General features: G+C 41.2%; 3 protein-coding genes across 7 annotated transcripts; 1 reads left to right on the forward strand and 2 right to left on the reverse strand.

Annotated features, from left to right (window-relative positions):
• The first annotated feature begins 1910 nt into the window (after positions 1 to 1910).
• LOC104427993 (epoxide hydrolase A) lies at positions 1911 to 3222 on the forward strand. The gene is made up of 2 exons (XM_010040995.2): positions 1911 to 2399; positions 2580 to 3222. The coding sequence occupies exons 1-2, from the start codon at positions 1914 to 1916 to the stop codon at positions 2880 to 2882; spliced, it is 789 nt and encodes a 262-aa protein (XP_010039297.2). The 5' UTR covers positions 1911 to 1913; the 3' UTR covers positions 2883 to 3222.
• Positions 3223 to 3373: 151 nt separating this feature from the next.
• Positions 3374 to 8301, reverse strand: LOC104426872 (RNA-binding protein 48). Of its 4 annotated transcripts, XM_039305638.1 has the most exons (13): positions 8106 to 8301; positions 7813 to 7896; positions 7570 to 7650; positions 7300 to 7439; positions 7078 to 7192; positions 6928 to 6988; positions 6178 to 6240; positions 5952 to 6102; positions 4577 to 4856; positions 4403 to 4486; positions 4252 to 4316; positions 4077 to 4138; positions 3374 to 3712 (listed from the first exon to the last, which is right to left on the reverse strand). In XM_039305638.1, exons 1-8 carry the CDS (start codon positions 8165 to 8167, stop codon positions 6025 to 6027), a joined length of 684 nt encoding a protein of 227 aa, XP_039161572.1. In that variant the 5' UTR covers positions 8168 to 8301; the 3' UTR covers positions 3374 to 3712; positions 4077 to 4138; positions 4252 to 4316; positions 4403 to 4486; positions 4577 to 4856; positions 5952 to 6024. The 4 variants fall into 4 exon arrangements, with proteins under 4 accessions (XP_039161572.1, XP_018721010.1, XP_018721012.1 ...); XM_018865465.2 differs by having other exon boundaries at positions 3502 to 4138; XM_018865467.2 differs by having other exon boundaries at positions 3502 to 4138; positions 4403 to 4491.
• A 1619-nt stretch (positions 8302 to 9920) lies between these two features.
• LOC104426870 (alcohol dehydrogenase 3) lies at positions 9921 to 15123 on the reverse strand. Of its 2 annotated transcripts, none has more exons than XM_010040046.3 (10): positions 14949 to 15123; positions 13067 to 13203; positions 12421 to 12467; positions 11346 to 11671; positions 11173 to 11255; positions 11010 to 11085; positions 10860 to 10921; positions 10617 to 10712; positions 10354 to 10515; positions 9921 to 10245 (listed from the first exon to the last, which is right to left on the reverse strand). In XM_010040046.3, exons 1-10 carry the CDS (start codon positions 15091 to 15093, stop codon positions 10129 to 10131), a joined length of 1251 nt encoding a protein of 416 aa, XP_010038348.1. In that variant the 5' UTR covers positions 15094 to 15123; the 3' UTR covers positions 9921 to 10128. The 2 variants fall into 2 exon arrangements, with proteins under 2 accessions (XP_010038348.1, XP_010038347.1); XM_010040045.3 differs by lacking the exon at positions 14949 to 15123 and adding an exon at positions 13404 to 13743.
• Between the last annotated feature and the right edge of the window lie 365 nt (positions 15124 to 15488).

Here is a 15488-nt window from a genome sequence, read left to right on the forward strand (position 1 = left end):
GCACATGATAATCAACTGTCATTAGATGATCTCAAAAAAAAAAATTATCTTGCTAAAGTTCCACGTTTTCTTTCTTAAATCACACACCAATTGTACCAAACACTAATTATGGAGACACAAACACATGCACATCATTTCTGTAATGAGGTTGACCTTATTAAGATCCTACCTCGATAGAATGATTGATTTTTTAAGAGATAAACTGGCATTTTGATAGTATATGACATGAAGTAATTGAATAATTGAAGACAAAGTCCCTCTTGCTATATGGAATAATCACAGCTCGCATCTCTTTCGATAGGTCTTGGCATTTGGCGACTGTGTAACCCCAATTAAATATTTCTATCTTATTTTCCCCTGACCCAGAAAATCAAGAGTTTGATTATTTTGCTTGATTTCTTCCATCGAAAAATCAGTGCATTGGTGGCCTCTCAGCTTAGTACAGAAGTAAAATGAAGCGATGCATTGATTGAACATAGCACAATGATCATATTGTCATTGAAAATGCAAAAAATAAATTGTTAAAAACCTCAAAGGCTGAAAAGAATAATAAATTACCAAAACCTATTACATCTTTCAATTTTTATAATAACTTTATCATGATAGATCATCTATATCTATTTATCTATCTATTGTTATCATTGTTATGGTTGTTGTCGTCACTGTTATTATTACTATCATAAAGTTAAATTATTGGTATATTGTGTGATTGGAAAAAAAAAAAAAAAACACTTAAGAGTTCACTATTTAAGTTGTCAAAATACTATAAAATCCATACAGGCAATTTTGGTCTGAAATTGCTGACTTAGATATCAATTGTCTCAGGTGACAAGATTGACGTTGACATGAGTTCCACCGCATCACATAAGATAGGTGACATTCACATCAATGATTTCTAACTAAAATTGATTTAATTGACTCAATCGACTCAATTGACAAAATATGATATAGTTTAAACAATTGACAAAATTAAAATGTTTAGATTTGAATTGGTAAAATTGTAATGAGTTTAGGACTTATGGACAATTTTTTCAAGTAAAAAATTATCCATATTAAATTATCATGTATGCGAAAAGCCTCCATATACTCAATTTATAATGTGATGACAAAGTTCTTAAGGTACGTTCAGACACAGAAATACGAATCCGCCATTTCTGCACAAGTATTAAATGCCCTGGTCAACGGTGACCGAAGTGAAAAATGACACTATTTTAATGAAAATGATTCGTCCAAAAAAAATGAAAATGATTATTAATTCTCCTTTTTTTATGAAAGAAAAAAGTTTTTTTTGTCTTTGTCTCTTTCAAAGTCATGCAGAATAGCTGTGGGGATTTCACCTACTCTCACTCACCCCCAGACACGGGAGGTTACTATACCTGCTTACCCAGCGGTAGCTAAAACGAGGCCCTAACATGGTGTCTACCTTTACCACCGTGAGACCTCTAAATTTTCTATCTATTTTTGTCTTCCCAACATAGAGGGAATACGGAGGACAACGCGGGATCTCCCACTCCAGGGTGGTTCTCCCACCTATTTCCTCTTTTAAGTCTTTTAAGGACATGCCGAGGGCCTAATTCTCCTTTTTTATAAAAAGAGAAAAGTCTTTTTGTCTCTGTCTCTTTCAAATTCCCATCAAATGGAGTAGTTTAACAACACTATAGCGTTGAATTTAAAGTATATTTTCGCAGCAAAACTGGATGTACCGATTAACTGGTTTCGAGGGGAAAACTGACGGTGGAGCGTGCTCCGTCACAATTGGCTGGAAGAGTGACGGAGCCGTTCTCTTCTTATTTCCCCTACAGCTGCTTCTTGTGGTTCCACGTAAGAGACCGCAACTCTCGACTCATTGTATACTCTCATTTCGTCTATTCATCTCCTTCGCTACACTCACAAAACAGGAAAACGTCGAAAGAATGGAGAAGATCGAGCACGCGACTGTTCGCACCAATGGCATAAACATGCACGTGGCGTCTGTCCGCGACGGCCCCGACACCGTCCTCTTCCTCCACGGCTTCCCGGAGCTCTGGTACTCGTGGCGCCCCCAGATGGTGTCCCTCGCGGCCCTCGGCTACCGCACCGTCGCGCCCGACCTCCGGGGCTTTGGCAGCACCGACGCACCGCTGCGCATGGAGTCGTACACGGCGTTCCACGTGGTGGGGGACCTGGTGGGGATGCTGGACGCGCTGGGGATCGGGCAGGCGTTCGTGGTGGGGCACGACTGGGGGGCGATCATGGCGTGGTACTTGTGCCTGCTCAGGCCCGACCGAGTGAGGGCGTTGGTCAACACAAGCGTCCCGTGGTGCCCCGGCGGCACGTGTTTCCCGAGTGATCCGGAGAAGAAGCCCGTCGAGTCGATAAGGGCGATGTACGGAGATGATCACTATGTTTGCAGGTTTCAGGTTGTGCAGTCGAGATCTGACTTGGCTTGGGTTTCATTTTATAAAAGATTCGGAGCTGAATATTTGAGTCGTGGCCACTGGCAAAACGTAGATCATAGACCATGCCCGGCTTGAGTAGAAGCTCAAAGTTGAATTCTGCAAGTCCTGACTGTGTATGTATGTAATCTTTGTACTTGGTAGGAACCTGGAGAGATAGAAGAGGACTTTGCAAAAGCTGATCCTCCCAAACTCATTCAGCTGTTCCTCACAACCCGCAACCCAGGCCCACCTCGCGTCCCTAAGGATCTAGGGTACTCGGGAAGGACCAAACTGTTGGAGGGCAGCCAGGTTGACTTGCCCTCTTCGCTGACGGAGGAGGACATCAACTACTACGCCACCCAATTCAGCCGGACCGGCTTCACCGGAGGATTAAACTATTACCGTTGTTTGGACTTGTATGTTCCTCTCTCTAAGCTTATGCTCGCTTCCAGGTTAAATGTTTGAAATGGCACCAGTAAATATTTGAATATCGCATCTCGTGGTCGTTCGATTTGGCTTGAGTTTGGTGAAAATTGATAGAGTAGAAATCCAAGTGATACATGGAAATGATCATCACATATGGATGAATGGCGCCAGTTTGTGATGTGCCTATACCTTCATATCAAGTTGGTGCCATCCTAAAATGTTTTTCAATTGGGATTATAGAAGGCATTTATTACTAGTGAAAATGTTCTAAGCAATGTTGGTTTCGAGCTAATTGCGCAAGTGTGACAGATTTTGATTTCTCTCGATAAATTCATATCATTTTTTAGCCTCCTGTCTTGTTGCTGCTCTGGATGATCATAAATCCTTCGGACATCGCGTGTATGTTCTCTCTTTTAATGGGACTCTTTTAATGGTGACTGGCGAATAAAAATTCACCGACAGAATTTGACGCCCACACTCGGCTCTTTCTTAATTACCATTCTTGAACTGGATAAACAAAAATGGGAAAATACACAATTGAAAGCATGTTAATTTGAGTTTTTCTAAGACAATCAGTACCGCAATGAATCACTGACTTCTTCAAGAACTTGCGGGAAAACCCAGCAAAAGGACACGACAACTTTGAGATAGGTTGAACTACCATTAGAATCTCTCTATTTGGTTTACTATATTACGTGAAAAGACTTTAAACTACACTGCCAAACCAGGGCACCTCCTAGTGAACATAATCTGAAAGTTTGACAAAATGATACTGTAGGCCGACTGACCAGTGCTGTTAAAACATGGAAAGTCCCACACAATCACAGTCAAGAAGTACTGATTATAGCCATAGTGGCAACAAACATCACCTGCAATGTAATAATATCAAGATATACTAAGACATAGAATCACGAAATGACAAGGGGAAAAGATGAAAATCAGAGAAATGCCTAGAATAGAAAATGCCACTGCGGTTGTCATACTAACATCATGAACACATTCAAAAGCGGAAACCATGGCATTGATGTTGCCAGTGCACTCCACACTCAAGTCAACACTACCATTAGTCATTTCAGCAATAACTTGCACTCACTGGAAGTCAAGTCACAAATGATTGTATACAGAGTTCCACCAACACCAAAGGAAGGTTATCTACCCTAAAAGAATATTGGAAAACTAGGGAGGAACAAAACACAGAATTTATAAGAGAGGAACAGGTCAAGAACTTAAAACCTGTTGAACAGGTCTGTCATGATCCTTTGGGCCAATGAATTCAGTCACTCCAAACTTCTTGGCTGGAATTAGAAATGAGAAACGAGAATAAGGAATTTCATTCAAATCTATCTCTTTCTATTATTTTATTAGGGTCAACAAAGAAAAAAGAAGTGCATTACTACATTCCTCAAACCTGTTTGGATTTAAATTAACTCAAATAATTCTTGATGCAACTGCAACTCTAGCATCTTCTGCAGCCTGAGAAAATAAGGAAACCAGAATGTCAAAGAACCAGAAAAAGCATTCAGCAATATATTCATATCGAAAAGATCATGATGACTTACAGCTAGGCCAACAGCTCCTAGTCCAAATAGAGGAACAGAAGAACCTTTGTTTCGGCTTCACGACATTCAATGTTGCTCCTAATCCTGAACTTCCACAGACAAGAAGTTCAATTACTTGAATGGCAATTTGATATTAGAGACAGAAGTCAACAATCAAAATTTAGCCAGACCAACCAGTGGCGATGCCGCAACTGAGAATGCAAACTTTATCCAAAGGTGCAAGAGGATTAATCTTTGCTAGACAGCCTCTATAAACAACTGTATATTCACCAACAGTGGATGTGCCCAGAAAGTGATTTATTGGTGAACCATTTTTGGAAAATCTAGATTTCCATCACTAAGCATAACCCTCTCTCAGTGTTGATTCTTAGCAGATCGCACAAGTTGCTTTCCTCAGACTGGCAATGCCTACATTCTCCACACTCCCCTGTGAACATTGGAAGCACGTGATCCCCTGCGGAATGAAAATTTAGCAACAGGTCATTTTAGCTCTGCGATCCAAGCCTGAAGCAAAGACTCAGCAGCTGAGTCTTAATTCTTGAAAAATACGGACTTGACCAGTTAGTGCCACACCAGCGATTCACCTATACATAATAACCCCTTCATTGATGCCCCTGAGTTTGAATTAATGACACGTATGTTTTACCATCAGAGCCACAAAGTACGTTTCACTATCTTGGAGGATGCATTGCAGAAATTTAATGGAAGTCATTAACAGACACAATTAAGTGACACACTGTCTATGCCATCTGCAGCAAAAGTTCCATCAAGTGCAGTAGAATTTCAAATTCGAAAACCGTTTCCATATAAAATGTCAACACTGAAAAAATGATTCCACATGTGACTCAAAAGAGTGACATCCCTACAACCCCAGCCTGAAGCAAGGACTCAGCAGCTGAGTCTTAATTCTTGAAAAATACAGACTTGACTGGTTAGTGCCGCATCAGCGATTCTCCTATACTTAATAATCCTTCATTGATCCTTCTGAGTTTGAATTATTGACATGTCTGTTTTACCAGCAGAGCCACAAAGTATGTTTCACTATCTTGGAGGATGCACTGCAGAAATTTAATGTAAGTCAGAACCAGGTAAAATAAAGTGACACACTGTTCATGCCATCCGCAGCAAAAGTTCCATCACATGCTGTAGATTTTAAATTTGAAAGCTGTTTCCATATGAAATGTCAACACTGAAAAATGATTCCACAAATGACTCAAAGGAGGATATTCTACAAGTGAAATTGAAACCTGAGAGATGACAATGTGATAAAGGGAAATTGATATCAAGTTCCAAAAGAAATTCAGACAAATCACAATGCTTGTTCTTCCTGGCTATTCTAGATGTAACCTGATCCTTAATACAGATATGACAACTGTTAAGGTACTTCCTGTTGCTTATCGATGTACAATCCTGGTCGTGGTTTTCTCCCTGGGCTAGTTCTAGAATTAGCCATCTAGAACTAAGTGAAGATGATTTTACCACATATAACTTACAGATCCGATCCACATAAAGTAGACAAGAACACTGTCAACATGAGGGGAGTCCATACCAGTGAGATAAAAGCAGTGTGCCAGACATCAAGATAACCTTTGACAGAGGGCAATTCTGAGTTTCAATAAAAGTCAAATTCTCCTTCTGTTGTCCACGCGAGCTTTCTTCACTGCAGGTCCTGATTGCGGACGCTCACCACTTGATTCAATCTGAAACACGCATTGGCAGGAATAATCAGAATCAAATGTTGTTTTACACCAAGTCTGCAAGACCAAGCTTCTCACCTTATTGAGCTTGTCTCTGACCAACCGCACTGTCTGATTCATCGAATGGGATTGAAAATAATCCTGAGATCCGTTGTAATAAAAGAAATTAGTGGTTTAGCCCCAGGAAATAATGACAATCTGTGATTATCATTACACATTTGGATGCTGGAGCTTGATTTTATGAAATATCAAGCTAAATGCATCAAACATCAAATGCAAGATGAAGGCAAGCACCAAATTCTCCCAACGCCAATGGTAAGAAGCGATAAGAATGGCCCTCTAATTTAACTCATTCTAAAGTAAAGGAACAGAGGAACTTTTGCATCAATATGTGAATATTGGAAACTATACTGGTAGAACCTAAATGGAAAGAGCAACACAAATATTAACCAGGTCAAGCACGCGCATTCTACTGTGTATATTTTTTCTAAATAGTGATTTCTTGATCAATTTATGCTACTGTCTTCTAAATAGATGTGCATATCTGACATCATGCAGTGCTAGACACAAGCAATATGCGGCACTTTAAATCAGAAAATAAATATCTCCAATTATGCATGGAACAAAATTTGTCTCAAAATAACCCAGTTTGAGCTAATATGACCAAAAAATGAACAAAGCAAGTTCAGCGATCATCTTAACTGTCATATAACAGATACACCTCAAGTAGTTCGATGAGTCACTTTAAACCTATTCCAACAATTGCAGAAAGTGGAACTAAATTGGAGCAACCATATTGATATTTAGCAGTGTGATGGAGTAACGTACCAACTCTGAGGAAACCCTTGAATATGGAGAACTGTCAGCATGAGGAATGAGCTGCGATGCACTGGCACCACAAAGGAAAGTAAGGTTGACTGCTAATCATGCATGCTGAAAGCATTTGAAGAACACCATTTGAAGGCTTCGTTAACATACCTCTTAGGATTGAAGATCTGTTGACCAACAGCACTATTCTGCGAGGAACTTGCATTAGCCGAAGACTTGACCAGACCGACACTGCTAGAGGTGGCAGTACCCTTGAATCTTCCAGCTACATCAGCAGACGTGACACATATAAAATGACCCTAAATTTATTATCATATGAAAACCTATGTTTAGATGAACATCAAAATTGTGCTCCCAATCATAAAAGCTTACAGTTAGACCGAGCAAGAACTTCCTTTCTTCTAGCTTCTAACTTCTCTCTTGTATCAGAGAGGCTCTCAAAATGGGGAGCATACGAAACTTGCAGTCTATTCCCATAGAATACATACTCATCCAACTTTTTCTTTGCAAACCTATCAAGGAAAATGGAACGAGGGTGTCAACTTAAGGATGCTAGAGCCACTCTACAGCCCGAATAAATACACTTCACGATACATGTGGAGACAACTTGAACTCCGCACTTGAAGAAGCAAATCCAATCACCTAGCATTGCAATCGAGACAAAACTTGATCCAATAAACATCAGTGTACGGCTCACAGTCTTCTTCATCCATCGGTTTACATCTGAAGAAGCAACCAAAGATCAGACCTGGAGAATTTCCCTTTGAATATCGATAGAAACTCAAAATTTGAGGATATCAAACTGTTTATGATTGATTACTCAAACTCCTATCTGCAAAAAAAACTACAAATATATATCCGGGAACACAGGGAAAAAGTACTAACTCTTCAACGTCGCCGTAAGTGGCGAAGAGCTTCAACAGCTCATCTCCACATCCTAACGCGGGAACATTCCTCACGATAAGGTACCTGTCAACGTCAAGAACACGAAGGAAACAAAGAAGAACCAAATTATACCCGCCCCCAAACAAAAAGCGCACGACCGAATCAAGCAATGAGAAGCCGAATCACGTCGAGAAATCTATTGAAAAGCATCTAATTCGTCCGTTGCATGCAACGGCCAATCAAATCAAGAAAAACAAAAACAAAAAAAAAAGATTTGAGGTATCAGCACGAACCTCGATTCATCACAGACCGTGTAGACGCGAACTGCGGGAGGCTCGTCTTTGTATCGAGGCATGCGTCGATGCTTCCTCGGAATCGGAGGTCGAGCAATCCTTCGCCGGAAACTTGGAAACTTGAAGCTGCTGGAGTCCGACGATCAGCGCCGTCGGAGCAAATCGGCGGCGGTGGTTGGCGATCCTGTCGAACGAAGGTGACTTTTAACGCTTCGCGCAGATCTCGCTCGATGATTTAACTCTCGAGTAAAGGCCCTGTTCGGGCCTTGAGTTGGGTTGGGCTGGTTTGGGCCTTTTCGGTTTCGCGCTAAATCCGGACATGTGATGCCCGTAGCCCATGGACCGGGTCCAGTAACAACGTTCCTCGACGCGCCGTGCCGGCGATGGCAGATGCACCGGATTCGATCAAATTCAGAGCCTCCCGCTCCGACCGGCCGCGGTGGCAACACATGCAATTGCAAAAGAGAAACACATTTATGAGGCCACATTAGGATTAGGGATCCATATCAATCGATTTCCAACTTCCTTATCATGTAAATGATCGGCGTCATAATCTCTAAGGAAGCCACGTTAGGAGCCCCAGTCAAAATGATTTCCAAGGCTAGTGCCATGTTTTTGAGTGTATAACCGTGGCTTTGACTTTGAGAGCTTCATTTGCTTTCACTCAGGCGAAATTGATTTCTGGAAAGAAGATGGGCAAGAACAAAGCAGGACCCTTCATTCAAGCGTTGATTGGAGCGGTGTGCATTTCGTTTCTCTTCGTGTAAGGTAACTAATCCCTCTCTCTTCCGTAAAAATTAGGATTGTAGGCCCAATTGAGCAATTTTTTTGTGCTTGGAAATCTGGGGTCTTATGTTAATGCACCTGAAAGTTCAAACTTGTTTTCATTAAGGGGATCCTACTTCTTACCAGCAAGAAGTGTCTAGTGACGATCGGATCGGGTTTTGCCACTTTCAGTGGGACGAAATTCGACTGCATTATTACAAATCAGTTCCTCTTTCCATTGGGTATTTATAAGAAACATCGCTGTGAGTTTTATGTTGATTATGCAATCAGTTCCTCTTTCCATTGGATATTTATAAGAAAGATCGCTGTGAGTTTCATGTTGATTATGCAGGAACCATGGTAGGGCAGTTGCCACCAGTAGTAACAGGGTACCTAGTCTCGCCGGCTTGCCGGTTGGCAAAAAATTCTGACCGATCAATAGTATTTTTGTTCAAACACAATTTAAATTTAAATTTAATTATAGGGTCGTGTTTGAACTAGCCGGACTGCAACGAAGCATTGCAAACAAGCCACTCATAGACGGGGCAGGATCTGCTTCAAGTTCCCACTCCTGTCTTGTTACTGCTCTGGATGATCACAACTTCTCTGTACATCATCAAAATGTGCATGTTCTCTCTTTTAATGGTGACTGGCAAATAAAAATTCACCAACAGAATTTGATGTCTGCACTCGTCTCTTTGTTAATTATCATTTTGACCCGGAGAAACAAATATTGGAAAATATACAACTGAATGCATTTTAATTTGAGTTTTTCCAAGACAATCAGCACCCCGATTGAAACTATGAAACACTGAGTTCTGTCAAGAACTTGCAGGAAAACCCAGCAAAAAGAGACAAAACCTTGCCCAACGCTGAGACAGATTGGTTGAACTACCATTTGAATCTCTCTATTTGGGTTACTACATTAAGTGCAAAAACTCCAAACTGCACTGCCAAACCAGTGCACCTCCTAGTAAACACACTCTGAAAGTTTGACAAAATGATACTGCAGGCCAACTGATTAGTGCAGTTAAAACTTGGAAAGCCCCACAGTCAAGCAGTAATAATTCTAGTCTCAGTCGCAACAAACATAATCTGGGATGTAATGTTATCAAGATGTATTAAGACATAGAATTGGGAAATGACAAGGGGAAAAGATAGCTGCACGTTCTTTAAATGTCATTATCTCACAACGGACAAAGATGAGTTATTAGCACTAACATGAGTAGAGATTATTTATTAGCATCTGACACCAGTCCTAGTCCTCCATATTGATAATGCACCTCAAGCCCTCTCCCTTCACCATCAAATCGAAAGCCTTATTGATTTCGGAGAAAGGCACTCGGTGAGTGATGAACTTATCCAACTCCAGTTTCTGCAGGAAAAGAGGAGAGAACTTTTGGATGATAATCTGTCACCTGTTGTCAATGAGTCCAATGACAGTAGATAAAAGTGGAAGTAAGAAAACTCACTATTCTTTTACCTTGTTCAAGTACATATCAACAACAGAAGGGATATCACTCCGAGGTTTGTAGTTCCCAAAAAATGTCCCCTTGAGCGTTCTTTCGTTGAGAATGTTGATGGGCTTTGTCATGAAAACGGCATCTTTGTTGGGGACTCCGACCAGCACAGCCACACCCCATCCCTGAATTTGCAATATTTTTCATGTTTGCAATTCTGACAAAATAAATGACGAGAGGAATGCCTACAAATAGAAAAATGCCACTGCGGTTGTCAATTACATACATCATGAACACATTCAAAAGCTGAAACCATGGCATTGATGTTGCCAGTGCACTCCACACTCCTGTCAACACCACCATCAGTCATTTCAGCAATAACCTGCACTCATTGGAAGCCAAGTCACAAATGACTATACAGAGTTCCACCGACATCAAATGAAGGTATCCACCCTAAAAGAATATTGGAAAACTTGTGGGGAATGAAACATGGAGTTTAAAACAGAGGAACAGGTCAAGAACTTAGAACCTGTTGAACAGGTCTGTCGTAATCCTTTGGGTTAACGAATTCGGTCACTCCAAACTTCTTGGCTGGAAATAGAAATGAGATACGAGAATAAGGAATTTCATTTAACTCTACGACTTAGGGTCAACAAAGAAAAAAGAAATGCATCACTACCTTCCTCAAACCTGTTCGGGTTCAAATCAACTCCAATTATTCTTGATGCACCCGCAATTCTAGCACCTTCTGCAGCCTGAGAAAATTAGGAAACTCAGAATGTCATGAAACCAGAAAAATTATTAACAATCATTTTCATATTGAAAAGATTGTGACAACTTACAGCTAGGCCGACAGCTCCCAGACCAAATATAGCAACAGAAGAACCTTGTTTCGGCTTCGCGACATTCAATGTGGCTCCTAATCCTGAACTTCCAAAGACAACAAGTTTAGTTACTTCAATGGCAATTTGATTTTAAAGACAGAAGTCAACAATCAAAATTCAGCCAGACCAACCCGTAGAAACGCCGCAACTGACAATACAGACTTTATCCAAAGGTGCAAGAGGGTTAATCTTTGCTAGACAGCCTGCGTGAACAACTGTATATTCACTGAAAGTGGACGTGCCCAGAAAGTGATTTATTGGTGTACCATTTATGGAAAACCTAGATTTCCCATCACTAAGCATAACCCCTCTCTCGGTGTTGATTCTTAGCAGATCACACATGTTGCTTTCCTCAGACTGGCAATGCCTACATTCTCCACACTCCCCTGTGAACACTGGAAGCACATGATCCCCAACTGCAACATCTGACACCCCTTCTCCAACACTCTCCACCACCCTGCGGAATGAAAATTTAGCAACGGGTCATTTTAGCTCTGCAATCCAAGCCTGACACGGAGACTCAGCTGCTGAGTCTTAATTCTTGAAAAATACAGACTTGACTAGTTAGTGCCACATTAGCAATCGCCTATATTTAGTAATTTTGTTGATGCTTCTGAATTTGAATTATCGACATGTCTGTTTTACCGTCAGAGCCACAAAGTAAGTTTCACACTATCCATGCCTTCTGCAGCAAAAGTTCTATCACTTGCTGCAGAATTTCAAATTTGAAAAATGTTTCCACATAAAATGTCGACACTCAAAAATGATTCATGTATGACTAGAAGAAGGTCATCCCTACAAGTGAAATTGAAACTTGAGAGATGAGAACGTGACAAAGGGAAATTGATATCAAGTTCCAAAAGAAATTTAGACAAATCACAACACTTGTTCTTCCTGGCTATTCTAAGGCAAACTGATCCTTAATACAGATATGACACCTGATACGGTACTTCTTGTTGCTTGTCGATGTACAGTCATGTCCATTTTTGCCACAATTCAGTCAGATGCGGAACTTAAAAACCTACTTTCCAGATCTCTAAACCTTAAATCCTTTTTTCTCTTGGACTCTTTTTGTCTTTATAATTTTACATAAGAAGATGAATTGCTTATTTGTAGAGCAGCGAAGGGAAAAAAAGAACCAAGTAGAAACTGTAATAGTTAAAACTTGACATCAACACGTAAATGTTAAGAGGATTAAAAGCATACCCAGCAGCTTCATGGCCAAAAATGCGAGGAAATAATGGCGTCTGCCCCTGAAACAAGAACCCAAACATACCAGGGCTTAGAGCTTTATACAAGGTCAAGCTCTTAGCAGCAGCATCATACGAGAAATTATAACTCGAATTATGCTTTTCTTCCCAGCTTAGGCAGCAGAGAATGCTGGCACGACTGACTATTAAACACAATGTCCCAAATCCAATCCCTATTTTGCTTTGGGAAGAAAAACCGGGACTTGAGGAAGGGAATAAAAACCATCAATTCTTCTCCTCCGGAGTGAAAGAGTTTTTTCAGACCATTCTTTCCGTTTCAACTTTCCCTCCTCTTTTTCCCGTGCTAGAAATCCTTGATTTGGGAAATCTCAAAAACTCACCAGGCGCATCATTAAGTATGGGTGCATTCCGACACACCCCTGAGGTGATAAGGAGCGACACATAGCCTCCTTTCGTCCTAGATTATTAACTGTATGGTAAGTTGTTAAGTACTAATCTAGATCGTGTAGACCACATGCGCTACCTGTAAACTGACGTTCGAAGAAGCAAGAAAAGAAAGAAAAGAAAAGAAACGAAAAAAAGAGGAAATGGACGATTGAATCGATGGAGCTACGACGCTACCAAGCAACAGATTCACTGACCTTGGCCTCCCAGAAGTAAAGATCAGTGTGGCATAGCGAGGTGTACTTCACCTTCATCCTCACTTCCATGGCCTGCGGCGGAGCCACCTCCACCTGCTGGATCACCAGCGGCTTCCCCGCTTCCCACGCGACCGCCGCTACAACAACCAAACATCAAAATTAAGACAATCACGACCCAGTGTCAAAAAAGGCGCGAGGCCACGCTTTGTTCTGGCAATTCATCATTACGCAAAAATCAAGACCTAAACCGAACGGAATCAACGTTAAAATAATCCCGCCTGCGATGGTGAATATCATTCCGATCAACCGAAGCGGGGAAGCCGGAAACTATGCACACCTTTGCAGGGGATCATGAATCCGGCGGTGCTCGACATGGCCCGGTTCTTCGGCTCGGCGAGAGGAAAATGCGGCTTAAGAAGGATGTGCACCAACGAAGATTTCTCAAACAGTTTCGACTTGAGTTGAGAAAAGAATGATGTCTCTCTCTCCCTCTTTACCCGTCTATCGAACTCAAAAGAAAAACCAGAGCGAGGTACGCGAATCGGTGGACGACAGTCATCGTCATGGTTTTCTCCATGGGCCGTCGTACGTAAGGGATGGCCAGTGGTTTTCGGGAGCCTCCCCCCCTTGGTTGACCAATCAACCGGTCGACCGCTCCTTCTCCGTACGCTCACAGCGTCGTAGGTCCTCTGTCTTATTGCACGCGCAACGGTGGCGGCCATCCTCCTCGAAACGTATACGACTTTCGTTGCGGACGAATGTTTCCACGACGTATCTCGTACAAAAATCCTAGAGTCGTCTACGAAGTAGTTCCGAAATTCATGTCCGGGTACGTCGTCCTAGGCTATAGAATCTTTCCCGATGCCGGATGGCTACTTGAAGACATCAATACCCGAAATTCATGTCCGGGTCCGTCGTCCTAGGCTATAGAATCTTTCCCGATGCCAGATGGCTACTTGAAGACATCAATAGTTGAGATGGCTACTTGAAGGAAGCCACATTTAATGATAAGATGCACAGCCGACAGCTGGAAGTAAAACCCTGGGGAGGCACGTAAAAAATCACCACCCACGCACCTCGGTAAGTCACAAAATGATCCGCTAGCCCACCACGGCGGGTGATGCCTTATTAGCTTTGGTACCTACTCATTCCTTTTTTTTGTTTTCCTGCTTGGTCCCTACTCATCCCTTCGGTTGTATATAAAGAAGGAAAGTAACGATGCATTTGAAAACCACTCTTCCAAATCATGTTGGCTCTAGAACCTTTGGGCAAATATAAGTTCCGTTTCACAATTACATTCTTAAAGTCCTCCAAATACCTTTAAAGTTGAGCATTTCCGGAATGCAAATATATATATTTTTTTCTATCAATTTTGCCATCGCTAAACTTTCGTAATTACAACTATTTAAAAAAAAATTAGTCCTTTTTTTCTAAAAGGCATTTAAGTCAAAGTAATGTTTTACCAAATGCTATTTACATTTTAGAAAAACCCTTTTACCTAAGGTTTCATTTGTTTCATCAAAAATGAATAAGCCTGAAATAATTAGTCAATAGAAAATATTTTTATTATTGACAATAATTTAGAACTAAACATTTTTGTAAATGATATAAACATTTTCGTTTATTCATTTTTGTAAACAATATAAACGATTAAAATTATTTATTTTCTACGAAACAAATAGAGATTAAAGTCCTTTGTAGTTTTGTACCCTAATTTACAAAATGATGCAATAGGCTATGAATGAGCTGTAAACGAGTCGACTCGATTCAAACAGCCGAAAAGAACATGGCCCATCATTTAACGTATCAACTTTGAAAAACAATGGTGTCGTAAAATGAATAGAACAGAGGTTGAGGAGCAAACCGATAGGTAGATCCATACCTCTGCACGGAAGCACGTGACCAGCAGTCATCGGCCCAACGAGCTCGCCAGTTTCACATCCAAGTGAATAGGCTCGACGTGTGAGGCCGTGGATTCCTCTTAGAGAGGCGAGAGAGAGGCACGACCTCCAGCAATTCCGACGCATGGCTCTCTCGCGCAATCCTTTCTTGTCCTGCTCCGAAACAACAGGTTCTGATGCCTTGTGGTGAGATTTGATTCTTTAGCTTGCTTTAAGTACGCAACCAGCGAGGTTTCTTGCCAAGTTCACTTCTGGTTGCTTTTGAAGATTCGCACGCAGAGTCCTCAGAGACTGTACCAAAAGATTAAGATGCTCGAGACTTATTACGCTATTGTGTTGTATTTGGACCCAGTCCATCTGTTGAAATATGTCTCGAATTTGAAACTATGAACAAACTCGACTTGAAAATGCGTCCAAAAATTTGACTAGTATTTTTCAGCATACTCAAATATGGTGGGTTGGGCTTTGATCATTCCTTGTAAAGTCTGACTTTGGTCAGAAACAAGACGAGGAATAAATTC

Source organism: Eucalyptus grandis, chromosome 11, assembly GCF_016545825.1.
Source record: "Eucalyptus grandis isolate ANBG69807.140 chromosome 11, ASM1654582v1, whole genome shotgun sequence".
Taxonomy (NCBI): Eukaryota; Viridiplantae; Streptophyta; class Magnoliopsida; order Myrtales; family Myrtaceae; genus Eucalyptus; species Eucalyptus grandis.

Excerpts from the sequence above, each read along its gene's own strand:
- LOC104426872 (XM_039305638.1), bottom strand. The coding sequence starts at position 8,167 with ATGCCTCGATACAAAGACGAGCCTCCCGCAGTTCGCGTCTACACGGTC. Across the intron at positions 7,193-7,299 it reads AGTTCTTGCTCGGTCTAACT|CTGGAAGATTCAAGGGTACT; the intron begins GTAAGCTTTTAT and ends CTGCTGATGTAG. Across the intron at positions 6,241-6,927 it reads CAAGGGTTTCCTCAGAGTTG|GATTATTTTCAATCCCATTC; the intron begins GTACGTTACTCC and ends AACGGATCTCAG.
- LOC104427993 (XM_010040995.2), top strand. The coding sequence starts at position 1,914 with ATGGAGAAGATCGAGCACGCGACTGTTCGCACCAATGGCATAAACATG. Across the intron at positions 2,400-2,579 it reads ACTATGTTTGCAGGTTTCAG|GAACCTGGAGAGATAGAAGA; the intron begins GTTGTGCAGTCG and ends TGTACTTGGTAG.
- LOC104426870 (XM_010040046.3), bottom strand. The coding sequence starts at position 15,093 with ATGCGTCGGAATTGCTGGAGGTCGTGCCTCTCTCTCGCCTCTCTAAGA. Across the intron at positions 11,672-12,420 it reads TTTGGCCATGAAGCTGCTGG|GGTGGTGGAGAGTGTTGGAG; the intron begins GTATGCTTTTAA and ends TTCATTCCGCAG. Across the intron at positions 10,246-10,353 it reads TTGATATGTACTTGAACAAG|AAACTGGAGTTGGATAAGTT; the intron begins GTAAAAGAATAG and ends CTTTTCCTGCAG.